Source organism: Taeniopygia guttata, chromosome 5 (genome assembly GCF_048771995.1).
Source record: "Taeniopygia guttata chromosome 5, bTaeGut7.mat, whole genome shotgun sequence".
Lineage (NCBI taxonomy): Eukaryota > Metazoa > Chordata > Aves > Passeriformes > Estrildidae > Taeniopygia > Taeniopygia guttata.
In genome coordinates, this window is record NC_133030.1 from 38,301,008 (window position 1) to 38,320,450 (window position 19,443).

At 38.2% G+C, this 19,443-nt stretch overlaps 1 protein-coding gene across 3 annotated transcripts; it reads right to left on the reverse strand.

Annotated features, from left to right (window-relative positions):
- Positions 1-2,126: 2,126 nt before the first annotated feature.
- On the reverse strand, positions 2,127-9,561 carry DTD2 (D-aminoacyl-tRNA deacylase 2). 3 transcript variants are annotated; one of them, XM_030274609.4, is made up of 3 exons: positions 9,442-9,561; positions 4,426-4,495; positions 2,127-2,477 (listed from the first exon to the last, which is right to left on the reverse strand). In XM_030274609.4, exons 1-3 carry the CDS (start codon positions 9,505-9,507, stop codon positions 2,152-2,154), a joined length of 462 nt encoding a protein of 153 aa, XP_030130469.2. In that variant the 5' UTR covers positions 9,508-9,561; the 3' UTR covers positions 2,127-2,151. The 3 variants fall into 3 exon arrangements, with proteins under 3 accessions (XP_030130469.2, XP_002200545.3, XP_030130470.4); XM_002200509.6 differs by having other exon boundaries at positions 9,400-9,543; XM_030274610.4 differs by lacking the exon at positions 9,442-9,561 and adding an exon at positions 8,649-8,731.
- Positions 9,562-19,443: the final 9,882 nt, after the last annotated feature.

A 19,443-nucleotide genomic window follows, 5' to 3' on the forward strand; every position in this document is an offset into this window, starting at 1 on the left:
TCAACAAGCTGCCAATGCCTGGACAGATGATAAAAAAAATCAGTAGTCCAAGATGGATATACAAATAAATCAGAAACAGATTCAGATAATACACAAATATCCACCTTGTTTACAAAAATTCAGATGTCTGTCTGGTCCTAAAACCACTGAAATGTCCATTAGTTTTCATGTGCTTTATATGACAGACTGCTATGAGATGGAGTTTCATTTGAAGTCTATTTTTCACTAAACATTTTCAAGCTTATCCCTCTTCAAAATCTTAGAGTTCTTTAAATATAGAGAATTAATTGCCAGGCTGCCAAAGATCTTTCTGGAGACAGGAACTAAATTAAAAGCTGCAGACTTTGTATTATGCCTCAAAGAATCAATCCTTGAGATACACTAAATGCCCACAATTCCTGTAAGGTCTGTGAAAAGTGGTATTACTCAGCACTTTTTAGGATTTGACCTCCAACAGAAAGAGGAATTACAATGTTTTTTCAAGCACACAGATAATAATGAATTTCTATTAGTCATTTGCATCAGGACAATATTATTTAAATGTTGCTAGTAGGAACTTTGAACATGACTCATACTGTGTCTGTCATAACTGTTAATTATTAATGAATAAATATGTCATTTTGGTCATAATAGCTAATTCCAGGCCATTTGTGTAAATGGTTGTTTTCAACTGTGAGAATGTCAGTTGCCAGGTATTGAATATCTTTATTTATTTATTGAGCATATATTATGCTAACCTGAAAAAAAAATCTCATTACTCTCTTACCAAAACATTAAGTTTTGTATCTATTAAAAAATGTGATTCTTATGGCATAGTTTGAGCCTACAGATTATACATTTAATGTTTTGTACAAAATTAAATAATGACAGGGTATTTGTAACTACTGGCCTACAATTCAGGATTGTGCAAGCTGCCATCCTCAGTAACTGTAAGGTTTTACATTTCTTCCAGAATAATTTCTATCCAAATGGAAATTCTGGATAATTGCTGCAAACCATATAAATGTCTGATTTCACTTTGAACCCTTCTGAACCATAGTGCTGCATTAAAAAGACAAACTTGATTCACAGGATGAACACATTCGTATCAGTTTTGAATTTGCCACATTTCAATATAGCTCTTCTGTTCTTACTGCCTTTCCAGACAGAATTTCCCATGATATCTTCTTGGCACCATCTGTTAATAATGTTTATAACAGAACTGCATAGGGGTTCAGCTGGGAAGGGGGCCCCAAATGTACCAACACTGTCTATAAAAGGAAATCTAGTCTCTGCCCAGCAGCTTCGATGGACAAAAAGCTGGAAGGAAGCAATAGGGGCAGAGGGAACAATGAGATGGCAGCGTACATTGTACCATCTTCATTTTTGTTTTCATTTGAATGTTTCTGTTCTTTTCCTGAGGCTCTGTTATGAAAGAATTGAGTAGACAGCAAGACCACAGTAACAAGGACAAAGACCAAGCTATAGCAGGCAGCCTATCAAAACACATCAGAGATTTCAGAATGCAAACTTCAAGCAAGCAATTCAGTGATACTGCTGGTTTCTAGATGTGCCTCACTTATTCTTCACTGCAAAGCCCATGATCAGTCCTGTACTGCCTTAAGTCTCCCACTCTTACACACTCTGGTTGAGGGGGAAAGACTTTCTTATTTAGTACTTACTCTCTAACAGGGTAAAATTCAGTGAATTTGTTTTCAATATATTAGTTAGTTAGAAAGCATTGTCATTTTATAGATAGAAAACATAAAGGTAAAAATTGACATAAGTACATCTAAAGTATTCTTTCTTTAATCTATAAACCAGTTCTTCAAGCTATACATGTAATAATTATTTCATTATTTTTTTAGTAAAAAATGATTGCATTATCCTGTTTTTGTTGATAAACATTTTGAATTATTGGATCAATATTAACAAATATTTTGACCACACTTCAGATGTATATGAGCAAAAAAACCCTACTCATTATTGCAAGGCAGTCTTAGGTATCCTTCTATTCAATGGGATTGGCAAAACCAGTACAGATGAGTGAAAGCCTTTTTTAAACCATCTCCCAAGGTAATCAAGTACTTTAATGCTTAGGAAGAAAAAAAACCAAAAAACCCACAACAAACAAAAGACACCAGTACTGTACTTGGGATACAATTTATTTTTTCAAAATTCGATCATGTGAGTGTAAGGTCCATTTGTATCCAGTTTTAACACCTGCCTGTTTCCATATGTGCCATGCTTGACAAGAACACCGGCTTCCATGCATTTGGCATTGGCAGCCAGTTCTTTTTCACACAAAGTCACAAACTGAGAATAAAGTTCCAACCCTTTTTCTTTTTCAATGTTTGCATGGTACTGCATCTTTCTTCCCTTTGGTTTACCACCTAGGGTAGCTTGTGGTATGATGAGTATGTCACCTGGTAAATCAAGAACAGATACGAACTCGCCGTTTTCATTTTCACTTAATTTAACATTCAACAGCGTATCAACTGCAAATAAAAATAAAATAAGAGTTAGTATTACTGAAGTGAATTAAACAGGAAATCATAAACAAGATCCAACAAATATTTTGACAAATGGCTGAGTAAAAGAAACTGTTTATTAATGATCTGAAACATGGACAATCAATAAATACTTCACCAACTAATATGTCTGAGTATTGTAAGGAATGTGAAGGATACTAATATTATATGTCTAAAGTTCTATTTTTGGGGGGAAGTGATTGGCTACCTAAAATCCTAAAGTTGATTCTAGCTGGACACCCCCAAAAGAACCCGGGATGCAATTAGTGAGCCTTCCTTAATTGCTTGATACTTAAATAGGTAGCTTTTGCACAACACTCCACATTGTAGGATACACCATCCTTAGTGCACTTTGGAGAGCGCTCTGCCCTGACTCTCTTTTCATTCTGGTTGCAGCAGTTTGCAGCAGGACCCAGCAATGATGTGAGCTGAAGGCACAGCTCCATGATTTGGTCTCAAGTAGAGCAAGCATCCTTCAGTGCTCCACTTTGAGACATGCAGCTACCAGTTTGTCACTTGAGACAGGAGGGTGGCAGGAAGGTCAGATGCAATTTGGCTTATAAGCCAGAGCATATAAACTTGCAAATAAAATCAATGTATTTACTAATTTTAGATTTTCTGATGTTTCTATAACAAATCAAATCATTACCCCAACTCTGTAAAAGCTGGGAGGATACTAGTCATGCCTCCAAACCCTAAACATAAATGCTTAATGTTGTTAAAAGCAAAAACAGCTGAGTTGTGATTCAGGAACCAAACCCACACACTTAAACAGATTCAAAATATATTCAGGAAACAATATTCTCTAAAACAGGCACTCAAGGAGGATGGTCCTTGATGAATCTCCTGACAGGAAACAGAACTTGCTTTTTCTGGCCTGTTTTAGCTGCCCCACAGCTGAAAATGTAATTATTCTCAAGCAACAGTCTCATGGAACTCTCCCTAGCACAAAATACATTTTAGTATCATAAATATTTAGCATCACAAAAGGACTGTGCCCTCCAAGACCAAGAGAGAACCCCCCCAGGAGCTGCTCTCAGCATTTTTAATAGCACTGGTACTTGTGCACTGCTGGTCCCAGACAGTAGCCTGAAATAAACCGAAATAGTGGAATATTGTTACACAATCTTTAGTCAAATCACTAGTATCATCCAGCCACAGAACTGGAGCACTTTTATCTGGAATATGCAGCATCACAGAATTTCCCAAGGAACCAGTGCTACTGACGGAGGAAAGGAGGGAGAAGAAATTACATAAAAGTAAAAAATTCCCCCCCAAAAAAACTAGAACAAAAAAATCAAGTCGAAACAGCACTGGGTAAAGACTGAAATTGCTACTATTTGACCTTATCTGCAGCGTCTTCTCTGCTTCAATGGAAATGTTAAAGTGCATGTGGAGAAGAAGACAAGAATTACAGACAGCTGTTATTGCTTCTGAACCAGAAATCTGCACATGCTAACAGTCTAAGTAAGCACCACCGGAGTGAGGCGGGAAAGACCCTGTTTCATTATCCACACAACTCCCTCTACTGGCTATAATTTTAAATATCCGGCACACACAGTGAGATCAGTGGTAAAATACTTATCAAATCAAGCCATGAAGTACTTGAAATTCAGTTCTGTCCTGGATGGAAGTTATTGCCCAACACATTAAATGTGTTAAACAGCAGGTGCAACATTTTCTTCGACAGAATGTTATTGGGGAATTTGTTTTCTAGGTTGGTCATGAACAGACAGACAAAGAGACATGGAAAACTGTCAAAAGAAACAAGACAGACCAAACTGTTCTTTCAGCCAGGTAACTGAATTAGAATAATGCCATCTCAGGGCTTATCCAAATGGTTGCTACCTTCTCTGCCTCAACTGCTTTTCTCCCTTTTCAAACAATACAATAATGCATATGGATTATATCATACCAATTTTTGGGACAAGATCCTCATCAGCACCTTTGAAGAAGCATATGTAGATAATAAGCCCTCTCTGGATCTACAAAAGATTACAGAAAACTATGTCAACGTTTCTCATTATCTATGGTGCATGCCTATTATTAAAACAGTATCAAAAACAACAGAACAACATAACAAAGACTAGTTTTAATTATTTAGTATAGCTTCAGACACTGAGTTTACACAACACACTGTGGAAGATAAGATATATACTGATTATCTGCAAAATGCTTTTACATACAATTAAGATATTTATTAGCTCCATATGAAGCCAAATTTAGCTGGAATGTAGAGTGTACAGTATTAACATAGACAAGGTAGCAAGGTGAATAAGTATACTTAAATCCAGCATAAGAAATAATTTAAGCTTTTTTCCTATCAAACATACAGCTAAAATAATTTTCAGTATGAACTATGATATTATTTCCAATTATAAAACATGAAAAACACCACAGTACTTGGCAATGAACTAAATTTTATTTTGATGTTGAAAGTAATCTAGTACAATATGATTCTGAAAAAAAACCATTTAAATATGAAGACCAAGACCTGTGAAGTTGTTCAGAATATTATAAAGTTGTTCAAAAGAATATATACAAGTTTGGGCAAAATCTAACTGGCAAAATGGAACCTTTCAGCTGATTAGTATAAAGGATATGCCACCTATTTTGCATCCAGAGCAACTATGTGTAAAAACTATGTATTTGAGGGAAGAATTAGACCTCTACTGAGGAGAAAGCACAAGAAAACTATTATGTAGCTTTTCTGCTCACTTGGTTAGTCTGTAAGGAATGCATGTGCAACAACCCATGCTTTATTAAGCCAAACTGATAGGCTCTGCAGCCAGCAGCAACTATGCCTCATGCACAAGTATACCTGCATGGCTTAACTCCTCTGGGAAAAAACTCAAAACATCCACGGACAGACCGTATATAAAGAAACCTCCCTGATGCTTTGTCAAGAATAAGTACCCTTTAAATTTTGTTGGAGGAAACATAAACATTAACTTGTGAAACACCACCAAAGAGATGTTAAACAGATTGGGACATGAGGGAGTTACTAATATTAATGCTATCAAAGCAAAAGGATAGAAAATGTGAGTAGTTTACAAAAAATACTTTAAAAAAATTCCTCTATTTGTTTTTCCCCCAAGTGATAAAGGTTTTTGGTGAAAAAATTTTAGCTATACACATGAGATTTGTCCTTTCATTTTTGCAGAGATTAAACAAAATGCTCAAGGCAATGACTGAGAAAAGCTATGCCTTCTCAACTATTTTTCTCATGACTAATTTCTGAAAAAAGCGAATGTTCTTTGTAGCCAAAATGTCACATGCTGAAAACTTAAAAAAAACTTTAAATGGCTCCTTTCAAAACTCTTTTTTTGTACAGTCGCACAGCAGTAACAATATTCTGCAAGCAGCTCATTTTAAAGACACAAAAATTAAGTAAAGTGACCCCTGCAAGTCCTAAGGCCAGACAGATAAAGATTAATTAAAGTAAATAATGATTTTTCCAACCCCTGCCCTTATATGATATTTATTTTTGAATAAACTATTTATCACAAGATGAGACATACATATTGAAGAAAATTAGAGGGACAGAAGGTTAAATGAGAACAATTCAGAAGCAAGTTGAAGCTGTTAGAGGATGCTTGTTTTTTACTGCATGTTTATAGTCTTCTAGTACACTTTACAACCATGATAAAGTTAAAAGCTATGCAGCTACTTGTAAGCTGAAACTTATGGTTTCAAGTATGACTGAAAACCGTGGTTCAACTTGTACAGCCATGTTTCAACCCCTTATTAAGTCTTACTTTATTCTTTAGCTTTCTTAATTGAATAGAAGATGTAAAACTGAATGCAATTACAAGACCCAACCTCTTAATAGCATGTGTCAGTCTGGCCTTATATCAGGGTTTCAGATGTCCTAAGACTTGGGCTCATTGTCAATGTAACATGTAAACTTTCTGAACCAAAGCAAAACCATTGCCATTGCTGCAGCTCCTCTGTAACCTATCAAAGCCTACTTGACTGCTACTCAGACCTATATTTAATGCACAAAAATTCGAGCAAAATAACACTAATAAGAAGATCATAAATTCAACATGCTGGTGTGCAAACAGCCACTGCAAGGAACCTACACAGTGACCAGCCAGGAAAGCTGTGCTCTATGTGGATCTACTGTGAGCAGTAAAATGCCTACATAAATAAACCAGCAAAGCAAGATACTGTGTAACACTGGCATTTATTATACAGTGTCATAAGTAATCATCAGATCAGGCAACCTGCTGAACCAGATCATGACGGGCTGAGGTACCCAGTCCCAGTGCCATATAGACAGCCTTAGCAATGCTGCCTCCAAATGCTGCTTTTTAGCAGGAAAAAACAAATAACTGACCCCTTCCTCACCCTCCTTACTAAATATATTAATTTGTATTTTTCAAGATTTCATTAGCAAAATCAAAATATATTTTTCAAAATACTATCTCTACCTTTTACTACTTTTTCCTCCAAGAAAATGCAATGGATAATAAAAACAGAAATACTTTGTAATTCTTAGAAAGTCAGTTTGTGAAACTACCTTACATAAATTATTCTGTGACATTTCAAATTCAGATTTTCTACCTTCTGGGAAGATTTCTTCATATTTCTTACATGCAGTGCAGCAGAGAGAGATGACATCATCTGCCACAGGTCACAGAACAAGTCTGTGCCTAGAATTCTGCACTTCTTTTTGCCATAGTAACCAGAAAACAAGTCAAGTGAAATAAGATAGGGAAAAGACAGTTTTCCTTGCATGAAGTGTAGGCACTTATACTTTTTAGCTGAATATTCATTTTCTTTCTTTTTTCCCACAGTTAGGAAAGATACTAAACCTTACCTTATTTCACTCCTACCTTTACAAGGAATTCCTTTGCTTTATTCCTATTTTGCGGCATACCTAAGCCTTTTATGGAGGGTATATAACCAAAATTCTCCATAAACAAGAGATCCTGTGTGAAGTAACCCTCAACAGGTCAAAAAAACTCAATCATGAAAGCAGAAATTAATGTATAAAGTATATTCCTAACTTTTCTGGAGATAAAGAATGTCTGCTCTGAAGTTCCTGAAGTACCTACACGGGTCTTTTACTGCTCAGAAGCTATTCAAAGCCACCTACATAATTATAGTATGCTAGAAATGTCTCAAGGTGAGGTCCCACTATTAACTGGTCATAAAACATCAGGAACACACAGGTTGATGTAAATAATAGTTGATGATGTCTGTACTTTTTAATTTTTGCGTTTTTGCACTGACATGCAAAAATAGGGAGTAAAATTACCCTACCAGAAAATGTTAGCAGCAAAATTTCCTTCCAACAACCTCTAAAGTAATCACACTAGAGAAAAAATGAACTTCCAATTGCCTTTCTTTCTGCATGGTGACTAGTTCTTGTTAAAACTGACCTTTCTTAAAAAGCCCCAGGTACCCATGACAAATATTAGTAAGGTTCATGTCTGAAAAGTATCTGCTGAAGATGACCCAGATCTCCTTCAGATTCCTTTAGTGATGTCTATTACTTTCCAAGTGATTTTGCAAATTAGAGAGATAAACTACATAACCTCCTTGCAGCAATTATTCATATCTCTCAACCACAAGATATACCTTTAAAGATAGTTTAAAAGAAAGACAGCAAAATTACATTTCTGCTTTTCAAGATCTACAATTACATCTGTGATTAGCAAACTAGAAATAGATTATTTCTACTATAGTTAATTTACACTGGGCTAAGCGAATTTTATTGTAATTAACCTTACACTGAGAGGCTAATGCAGTATTCACAGATGCACTACATCTGTGAAACACAGTATCTGTGAGATGACACCTATTTCCTCCCAGTAAAACATTCTGTCTTCCCAAACCATACTGCAGAAACTAGTTCTGCTGGATCTACCTGTCCCTTCTGAACAAGAATAGAATGTTTTAAGGCTAATGTGAAAGGCAAAGCGTGAACTCTCTTCAGATGTGTTGAATGAATGCATAAACCCTTTAACAATGCTAGAACTTTTACTTTTTAAAATTTATGCAAGTGACTGCATTGAACTCCTTCCTTTGTAATAGTCTTTAAAAAGGACAAAAGACAAAATGAAAAAATCCCATGGGCTAAATAGTTGCCAATAGCAGAAATGAGTTCTTCTAGTGTAGGTAACTTACAAGCAATGACAACCACAGCAAGTCAGCACTCCCTGGGCTGCATGCGCAGCACATCGACCAAAGAGCGCAGACCTACCCATCTCCTCCAGCAGAAGACTGTGGGAGAAAAAGGGGGAAAATACAATGCTTCCCTTAACATGTGTCATGGTCGACGTACTAAATTTCAGTTTTAGTTAGTGTCCTGGAAAAAAAGTCCCCAGACAACATCAGAACTGCTGCTGCCACAGAGTCCCATTGCCCTACCTGGCCTTTCTTATCCAACTTAACACTACCACACAACAAACAAAGCCGACAGCCGAGCCCACCAGCCAAGGCTGTAGTGTTTCTGTGAAAGTGTATTTAAGAAAAGAAGGAACAACACAGCAGGAAAGGAAGTGTGTGCCCGTGGAGCAGTCATGCTCCCGAAGAGACTTCTGCCTGCGGAGGACTCTGTGGACCACAGGAAGAAAGAGCAGCAGAGAGAAATCGCTGTGCGCCTCCTGCTGCTCGTCCCTCTGCCGAAGGGGCTGACCGCAACCTTTGCTGATAACCAGGGGGCGAGGAGAGTGCTCTGGAAGGGAGACGAGGCGAGGCTGGAAACCCGCCCGAAGCGCAGCCCAGCCCGCAAAAGGAGCAGACGCTGCTCCCCTCAGAAGCCCAAACGCGCACCCTCCCTCCCCGGCGCACGCGCGGAGGGGACGGAGCGCTTTCTCCGCTCCGCGGGGAGAAGCGGCGACAGCGGCGGCGGCCCGCGGCCCGCGGCCCACGTTACCTCCACCCACTGGGCCTCGGAGCCCCGCTCGGGCGGCCGCACCTGCAGGCGAGCGGAGACGCTCTGCTGCAGCAGGGCCCGGGCCCGCGCCGGCCGCGCCGCCGCCATGGCGGGCCCGCAGCGCCGAGGGCGGGGCCGGGGCTCGCCCTTTCCGGCACCGGCCCCGGCCGGGCCCGCGGGTCACGGGCGGCGTGATGCGGGGACTTGTGTGGATGGTTAAGCGGGGGTTTCCGATCTGCCCTCTCTGTGGAGAGGGCTGAATACAAGCTTTAGAACAGAATTCAGCAAAGTATTTCCACAGCTCTACTTACCGATGTCCCAGTAGCTAGCAGGAAGCGGCCTTTAGTTTCTTATTTTGATGAGAAATGAAAGATCTTGTCTTCTGCTGGGGAAATGTTATATGCTTGTGATAAAAGCGGCACGCTGTATAGTTTATGCATGGAAAAGAAAATCTGAATATTGTTTATTATTTCTTTTGTTCATTACTTGTTTATGTTTCAGGTGGCTGAGACGAGTCTATCAAGTTGGTGTATTTCTCTTCAATGATACTGCATTGGAGCAGAGGAAGAGAATACGCAGTTAAAAGGGATCTGAATATCAAGTGATCCAAATCATCTGGCAAAAAGACGTGCATAGTTTTGAAATTAGCTCCCACTGCTAATGGGAAAGGTTGAAATATTGCAAGTGGTTCTTTTATTATCTTCCAGGTTTTTGGCTACATACCCTGATATTCCTTGAACAGCTCCAAAACTGGAAGAGTTGTGTCTTTCTCCCATACATGAATTCTAACAGAGAAAAGTTTTGAACAATACTGCCTTCCTTCAAGCCAGGATAGAATTATGTGAAATTCAGTATCTCTCTCCATTTTATGACTAGAGATTTCATTTCTACAACTGTGTTTAAAAATATTGTATTTTTTAAAAATAAAAAAGTTAATATATAGCAGTGTGAGTAAGAAGCTGACTTTTAGTACTTGGAGTCAATCGTAGAGTAAGATTACCAAAAATCCCTATTGAACAGCAATGGCCAATATGCACTTCTGAATAATCAGTGTTACACACAGGAGTATATTCAACTTCTGTCTGTCATTTTAAAAGAAGATTCTTGATGTGTGTTCAACGAGGTTGTTCTTCCTAAAGCAAACCTTCCTGGAAGAATGGGAAATTGCACTAGGTGGTTAGTGTATGAAGTAGCTAATTTTCTGTTAGCTGTACGATATGTACTTATTCAAACTCAGCTAATTTTATTTTAAGTACCTCCTGTTCATTTACTTGAAAGCGTATCCCCAGACTCATTAAGAAGAGTTTAATGAAGTAGAAATCCATTTAAAATGAGAGGGTTTTCCATATATATTTGCAATATAAATTGATTGTTAAGGAAAATGGATTTTTCTACAGTCTGAGCAAATTATAATAAGTAGATTATAGAGGGCTATAAAGATATTGATTGTTATTTGGTGCTGTGCCATTATTTACACCAGGGTATGATGGAGAACATTTATTCATGTTCAAGTAACAATACAAAAGCCTGTGAAAGATTGCATAGAAAAAATGAGTATGACATCATTGTTTATGTATGGATTCTTGGTGGAATTATGTAGTTTTTTCCTTGGGAAGTCAAGTAATTCTGTTGCACCTTGAATTTCTTGAGTCTTACTGGTTTATTGTTAGATTTAGAGCCTCTCTTTTTAGGCCAAGGAATGATAGTAAATTTGTTGGATAGATTTGAGGCGTGGATTTGGATTTGACTGTGGGTTTTATATTTAAAAAAACACCTCCTGACATCTAAAGAATATATCCATGCATAAAATATATTGGTATTTTTATCAGGTACTATATAAAGACATTTTTCTGCATGTTTTGGATTTGACAGTTGTCCCAGAATATTTCCTGTATCCTCTCTGCATGTTGTCACTGGATCTGAAAGTAGTTATTTTGAGAATGGTACCCAGAAGACATTTCTGGTTATTTTCAGATCATTTTTCTTTCAGAGGGGCAGATGGCAGTCTCACAAATTGCAGCGGAGGTGTGTTTTTCCTTACCCTTTGTGGGAATGGTTAAGTATCTAAGTTCAGGAAGTGTTTTGACAACACTCTCAGGCACATGATGTGATTTTTGAGGTGTCTTGTGCAGGGCCAGGAGTTGGACTTGAAGGTCCTGATGGGTCCCTTCCAGCTCAGGATATACTGTGATTCTGTGATTCTATGCATATTTGAACAAATCCTTTTGTCAAGAGGTAGGTGGATGCTGGAAGGAAGCTCTGCCTGTGTGGGGACTCGGCTTTCTCCTTGTCTTTCAGTACCAAAATGATCTCAAGTGGTTGAATTCTTCCCTGGGGATGTTTTTTGGGGGGTTTTTGTTGTTACTATTAAGTTTGGCGTTGCATACCATTTGGCAGCGGCAGGAACTGACTGGACCTTTGAAGGGACAAGATGTATCTGGGCTGTTTTTCCTTTGTCTGTGGTGTCTGAAACATGATCATTGGTCTTTCATGCGGTTGTTGTCACACTACAACACAAAATAACTCACACATTTACACTAAGATCAAAAGAGTAAAAGGAAACTAACTTTATTTCTGACCTCGCAATATATAGAATTCTAAAAGTGACAGTGGATTGGAGGACAAAATTGCTACTCTCCAAACACACTGGTTAAACTAACAGTCTATCAATTCTCTCCTCTCACAAAGAAGAATGTAAACCAATCATTATTTACATGATAGTGTGTGAGAAACTCTAGTAGGAATATGTAAACATCAGAAGGCATAGAATACTTTTAAAAGAACTTTAAAACTTTTAAAAGAACAGGGCAACACAGTTATCACATCGACAGAGTTGCCCCTATCTATTTCGAAAAGAAACTATACAAAGCTGCAGCAGCACTTAGATAGCAAATATACAAAGTAGGTTGCTGGCAAGGGTTATATCTTGGTAGAGCTACCTCCTTTGGGACAGATGGAGCTGAAAGGCTCCAGAGTGTCAAGGGAAGAATTAGACTTCAACATTTCATTTTCTCCACTGTCAAATTTTGAACTCTTCCTTTGCACAACAAAACAAAAAATTTCAATCACTTAGAATCATTTAGTAAAGAATCCTGGGATTCTTTGGGAGCCACTGCTGGTGTGAAGGGTGAGACAGAATGTGCCATCTGTTAAAGATTGCTGTTAAAAGACTCATCATCAAAGAATGACCTGGAAAGTAGAATTTGCAACAACGAATTGCAAATTTTCAACACAAGGTAAAGATATTTCCATAAAGTAATTTGTAAACTGGGATTCATGTTGAAACAAAAGGTCAATCATCAAAGAAATAAAAAAAGATATTGCATATCTTTGGTCCAAGATGTTTAAACTGCCACAAGACAGCTCAGAGTGTTAGTGTGATTTGTTTCTGAAGTGATGTTTATGATCATACATCTTGAACTGAGTCAAGTCGTTCTCTTTCTGTTGGAGGGTGACCTCTTTCTTCTCTTTTTCTCGCAGTTTACTTATTTTGTTTCTCTTTTTGAGCTACTTGCCTTATCAAAAATAGCACAAATAGGTTCTCTGGCTCCTATATTTGGAGATGTGGTGATTATTATTTGTAGCCTATTTCTCAGTCTAGTTCAAGACCCAGTTAAGCCAAGTGCAGCCTCGGAAATGTTAGCTGAAATGCTGATTAGCTGGAAGAGACAGGGTACTGCCCAACAGCGGTGTGGGTGCAGAGAGGATTAGCTGGTGGTGTCAGAATAATTTTACTGTCTAAGACATGTTATGATGACTGTATTTAGTACTGACTTATTCAAAGTACTGTCCAGAGGTCAGGAGTATGTCTGCCTCCCAGCCATCATTCTCCTTCCTCCAGAGATATTTAAATAAGAAAAGCAAAGAGGGCATGAAGAATTTCCCTAGTACAAGTCAGATGGCAGAAATGAGCAGTCCTTTTAAAGACCACAAGTATGGCACAATGCCTATGCAGAGCCACCAGAACAGAAGAGATGGAGTGAAAACTATCATACACTTTCCCTTCCAAACTGCCCCCCAGGTCTGTTTATCCTTTGAAAGAACCATTGCAGACTTCTGGGGGAAGTTGATTGAGATGAAGGTGGTACTGTGTTTTCTTGTGCTTTGCACCATACTTCTGAGGATGGTCATGGCTTCTCCAGCTCCAGTTCTGTAGCATCAGAGTTGGTCCACCTCTTTAGCTCTTCCAGCAGAGCCAATTTAGTGTCCACACAAATTTCAGAATTGTTTGCAGTGAAGGCTAGTATTCCTGTTGTGGAAGTACAGTTTTGTGATTTTAGCAGTTGATTTTATCTGCTAGTTGTGTTTAAAGAAAGCAACAAAAATTTAATACATGATTAAAAATAGATTAGTGTTTTGTTTAGTCCTTCATACAATTACAAAACAGACACTGAAATGTGTTATAGCAATCAAAAGTTAATTAAACTTCTGAAAAAATAACAGATTCAATGTGAAAGCTGTTTCAGATACAATTACTGTTTTTATTGTGACAAGCAGAAATTTGCATCTATTATGGGGAAAACGTAGCCAGATAAAAGACACACAATCTGCTTGCTTACTGTGATTGCCTACAGGAAGTAAGAACAGTGTATTGGGCCGGGGACATTTAGCTACTCTATTTTTTTCCTGCTTGGGTGTCTCCTGAACCAAATCTTTGTATGATTAACAGGCATTAATGTTAAAAAGACTTCATGTTCAACAGAGCAGTAGGGGTGGCTACGTGCAGCATGTACCAGGGGGTCTGACTGTAACACAGTGGACTGGTTAGAAGCAGAATGTTTATTCTCTAGTTCCACAGAACTGAGCTGATCCCATATGCCCATATGGGTCTTTCTTGTGCAGAGCCAATGTCGAGTTTCAATACCTCACTCTTAATTCTGGAATTCAGAGGAAGGCTGAATGGAGTCTGAAGCTGACTCTGTGAGGAGTCCCTCAAAGGTCAGCAGTTTTCTGCTTTACCATTAGGAACGGTATTGCCAGATCCAGATGGATCCCTGCAGGTGTATCCAAATGTACATGTTTCCCTGGTCTCCTGAGTTTGGGATCTGGGTTCTACACAGCAGGAGCCCATGAGAACAACTTGGGTGTAGGACAGTACTGACTCAATGGTGAGGGAAGCAGCACCCAGCACTGAACAGAAAAAGGGTAACCTTATGGTCAGAGGGACTGGAGCAAACAGGGTGGGAGTAATAGAGCTCAGTGACAGTCAACAGCTGTACAGGCTGTTTGCCATCCCTGAGCAAGCTTGGTAGGGCCACTCAGGCCACCCTTGACCAGTCAAAGCCAGCTTCAGCTTCTTGTGCTCTGTATGGAGCTGCTGACCTCACGAGTTCAGAGCCAGGCACTGCTCTGGCAGGTGAGGGTCTGGTTTGCTTCAAGCCCCTGAGCTAAGCTGTGCCTGGCTGATGTAGATGGGTGTTGCCAACTGGGTTCCTCCTGATGGAGGAGGTATTTAGAACAGGCACAATAGAGCACAGCTCCTACATTCTTTATTTTCCTGTCATCAAGGTTGGTCTGCTGCATCCAAGGTGGGTACTCCTCTATCCCTGCCATATAAAGGAATTAAAGTCTACCCAAGTATTGCTGCATCACTGCCCTCTTCACCTTATAAACACTTTTGCAATAGCAATTAGTACTACAGAATGTGGTTGTGTTACTTAATCCTTTTTTCATCTTCAGTGAGAAATTTTGATTATAATATGAGGATGTTGCTATAGACAAAGATGCATCAGTGTCTTCTAGGATCTGAAACTTGAGCTTCCACATTTTCAATAGATGCCATGTGTAACATCAGAGTATTTACATAAAGCCTCACATTATTAATAATGGACATGAAATGAGATGTGACTTTTTTCTGTTCCTTTCACAAACACTATGAGAGTAATTTATTATTCTCCCTGTACCTGGAGGACTCTTTGCCTCCAGTTACTGTTAAGTATGCAGGCATAATAAGGCTGCATGTCTTTTTTTTTCATTTATATGGATGGCTTTCAAAGTAAAACTCACCACAGCTTCAGGCCAAAAGCTTTCTCCTTGAGTCACAGCTCCTATAATTTTTTTCCCCTCAGGCACACTGATCCGTAGCTAGTCAGGGAAGCATGCACACAAATGATAGGTCATTAGGAAATTCTCTGAATGGCAAACCTCTGAAGTCAGCCCAAGTGCTATTTGCCATGCATCATGATAAAATTTGTGAGTTTGAGGAAGCACTAATTATATGCTTGGTCTGCCCTTTATGAGATGTTGGAGCTGTTGTTTCCAGAACACAGCAACCTCTTTTGCAGCATAGTTCAGCAAGATTGCCAGAGCACAGTGAGCCAAGCAGGGCTGACAGATTTTGGCATTTTATTCCCTTCAATGAAAAAATATTGCATTGCAACACAAATTGATACCTCACTTTGCCATTGTGCAAAATCATACGCTAATACAGTGATGTTGATCTATGGCTTTTCTTAAAATTGTATTTTGGGAACTCATTTCCCTTAGAACAAATGGCAACTGTAAGACTTGCATTTACCATCAGCCTTTGGTTTTTGATGGTTTGTTTCAATAATACAATAGTTTAAAAAATCCTTCCATATATATATACACATATATACACACCCTCCTTTCATTATTTTATATACCTTTCATTATTTAACCCACATACATAAAATGTGATCTTGGGAGGAAAAGGCAAATGTTTAAAACAGTGAGCTAAATAATAAAAGATTGTAAATTCTAATGAATATTCATGGAGTCAAATAAGATAATAAACATGTCAAGAATGATGTGCTTCCTGCTATGACTTCCAGTGTAGATTAACATGTTTCAAAGAGTAGTGTCAAAAATTGTGTTTTAATTTTCACACTTTCTCAAAGCACCCATTTTTTTAATGCATGTTTCTGAATTCATTTAGGATGATACTACTAATGTATTACTAAATAGCTCAGAAGCATTGCAATGATAGGATTTTTCACATATTCTTTGATTGGTTTACATTTTTTTTAGCTGCCAAAGAGTCATGGTTTCTTTCTTTTACAAAAGATGCTAAATTGCTGCTAGACAGTGGAAGTGAAACACTTTATCTTCAATATTTGAAGTTATAAAAGAATAGAAAACCAGTATTTGGTATAACTTTTTCTTACAGAGCTTTTTATTTCACAGATAATTCTTGGAACTGCTGGAGGCTTAAATTTTTATGATTAACAGAATAAAACAATTACTCTGTAACTTGGGATATTTTAATATCAATTACAGATGTTTAATCTTCCCTTGGATACTCTGTTGCCCATAGGACAAAAAATAATAATGTCTTCATAGTAATAGTCCCAGTGAGGACCACATCCAGATTTAAAAAATACTTCATTTTGGTGCCCACAGATAAAGTCCAGCACAAATATGACAAATGTTAGCTCCTGTTACAGAAAACACAGATCTAAATAATGCACTCTGGAGCTTGGAGAATGATTCAGCTCAGTTTCAGGTGAACCTCTAGGCTACATCTGCACTAAGAATCAACAACAAGAAATACTCTTAGCCATTGCAACTCATCTTTACTCCTGACGTAGTGTTGGCCAGGCCTTGCTCACTAAGAAAAATATTCTATTCCTGGTTCAGCAGTTAAGAAACTCTGGCTCAGTGTAAAACCTTGGAGATCTACTGACATTCACAGCTGAGGATGAACCAGAGGATTGTGTTCCAAGAATCAGTGCCCTGGCTTCAGAGGATAGATTGCCCTGCAGTTCTACATGACAGTGCCTCATAGAGGGGGCACTGACAAAGAGAAGTGTTCTTGGGTCACAGTTATTTTCAGCTGAGATTGGTCCTAGCACACGAACCTCTGGAGCAGGCTGCTATAATTTTGTCATAACTGTGTAAGTGGTCTGTACACATCCAAAGTTTATTGACACCTTCTAAAATTGCACTGCTACTGCAGGGATTAATGGGGTAAGTATTGAATGGCCATGGAGCAAAACTGAACTGGCTTAGACCATTAACCAGATTTTAAAAATAATTACACAAAAACCAGTAAAAAATGATGTATTGTTTAATCAGTATCATTGATCAAATAAGATTGATTTGCTACCTAAAACTTGTTTAGGCTCAGGGTTCTGATGTTAATAAAAATGTTTCCTGTAAAACAAGCTTGTTACTGACAAAAATGAATGAAGAGCAGAATTAAAATAATTTCAGAAACTGAAAATGTGAATGTCATTGTGACTCAGATCTGTAGTGTCAAATGGTTTACTGAAGCTTTTAGGAAAGTCACCATATTTTTTACTCTATATTTGTACACTGTCTAAAGCAACAGGACTCTTTCTGCCCCTGAGACTCTTATAATAGCAAATTAACTCCATTACTAAAAAAAAATAGGAAAGAAGAAAAGAAAGAAAATGCCAGTCTTCTTTTAGTGTTTGTAAAGTATATGGCAAACGTTAGGAATAGTTTCAAAACATTTGTTTTTATCTTCAGGTGTGGAAATACTGTTAATTTGTGTTAGTGCCATTCATGCAGGGAATATCTATATATGTAAAGTACCTAAGAAAAATTATGGGGCTTTGTTACAGAAGGGCATATTCAACAAAATGAATCCTTTCATTTTCTGCACCACTTCCTAAAGGTTGGAAAAATTGCTGTAATATAAGCTGCATCTTCACTGTGATGTGACTGTTACTACAGAAAGCAATATTAACCTGAAGAACTTAATGACTGACTTCAGAAGAGTCTAGTAACAATTTAAATAACGTTCTCATCTCTTCTTGACTGTGAAGGACTGCATTGTTTAAAATTCTACAGGAAAGCAATATATAAACAAAATTGGTATCTGTTCTTCAAGACCTTCTTCCTCCTTTACTGAAACTGAATGAAAGCAAACAATTTTTTTTTCAGTTTTAGATTTGGCAAAGCTTTCACATTGGATGAAGCTACTTATCTGGTCTTATATTTATTACATGTCGGAATCTGTGGGTATTGATGATTCTGAGAGTGTAAATAGTCTCTGTCTTTCTGTCCCACTGCCAAAGAAGAAGCCATAATTCGTCTGTGCTGTTTTCAAGGTTGTTTATTCTTGCTTATCTCTAACATGTTTTGCTGCCCTGCCGCAGCTCTGTCCTGCAGGGCAGCGTGTGGGGCTCTGCCCCCAGTGGGATGTTACAAACATTATATACTAGAAACTACATGTGCTGTATTTAAAATAATGTGCCAATATCTATCATCTATGTTAAACAGTGTGTCCCCAGCCTAAACCAATAGAAAAATGCCAACACTACAGTGAAACATGGAGGGCATGAAGAAGGAGAAAAAGGACAAGACACACCCAATTTCCTCCATCTTGTCCCCTCTGAACCCCTAATCTAGAAAGCTAAAATTTTACTTTTGCACCTGTGCCACACTTAATTATTACTTATATCAAACACTCAGAGCTTGTAATTCATCTTGTAAGATTGAAAACTCTTTTCCATGGACAGAGATCACAGACAGTGTCTCTCGGGCTCTGTAAAGGGGAGTTTCTGACCCCCTGCCAGGGTCCCAGGCCCTCCAGGGCAGACAGAGGGAAGCCCTGGATTCCCACAATTACACATGATAAAGAAAAATTATTAAATTGTTACTGTTTCTTGTGTATTTTCTTTGTGCTTGTTAAAGGTGTTGCATTTTCAAATACTGCCATACACAATAAACAGAAATTTCTTCTTAAACTAGGTAATATTTTACATGAAAACTTAGGTAGACCTGCCTTGTTTTGAATGGATAGTTGAAATTAGAATCTGTTAAAGTTCCTTGAGCCAAATTTACCACGCAAGAAGTGGGCATTACTGCCTCCATACAGTGAAGTCAGTGATATTGACCTTGGTGTCTAAGCCTAGCAGGAAAAAGACTTTAGAAGAAAAATTCCAGTGAATGACAGAAAGTATTATCACAAGAGAGGATTCTCCTCATAAACGCCTGCAGTTGTTTTCTCCTCTAATGCCTGAAATTCCCTATTTACACATTTTTAAGATGTGCCTTATTGATATATCTAGAGCCTGTCATCCCAGGTATGCCACCGTGCCCCTGTGCACAAGC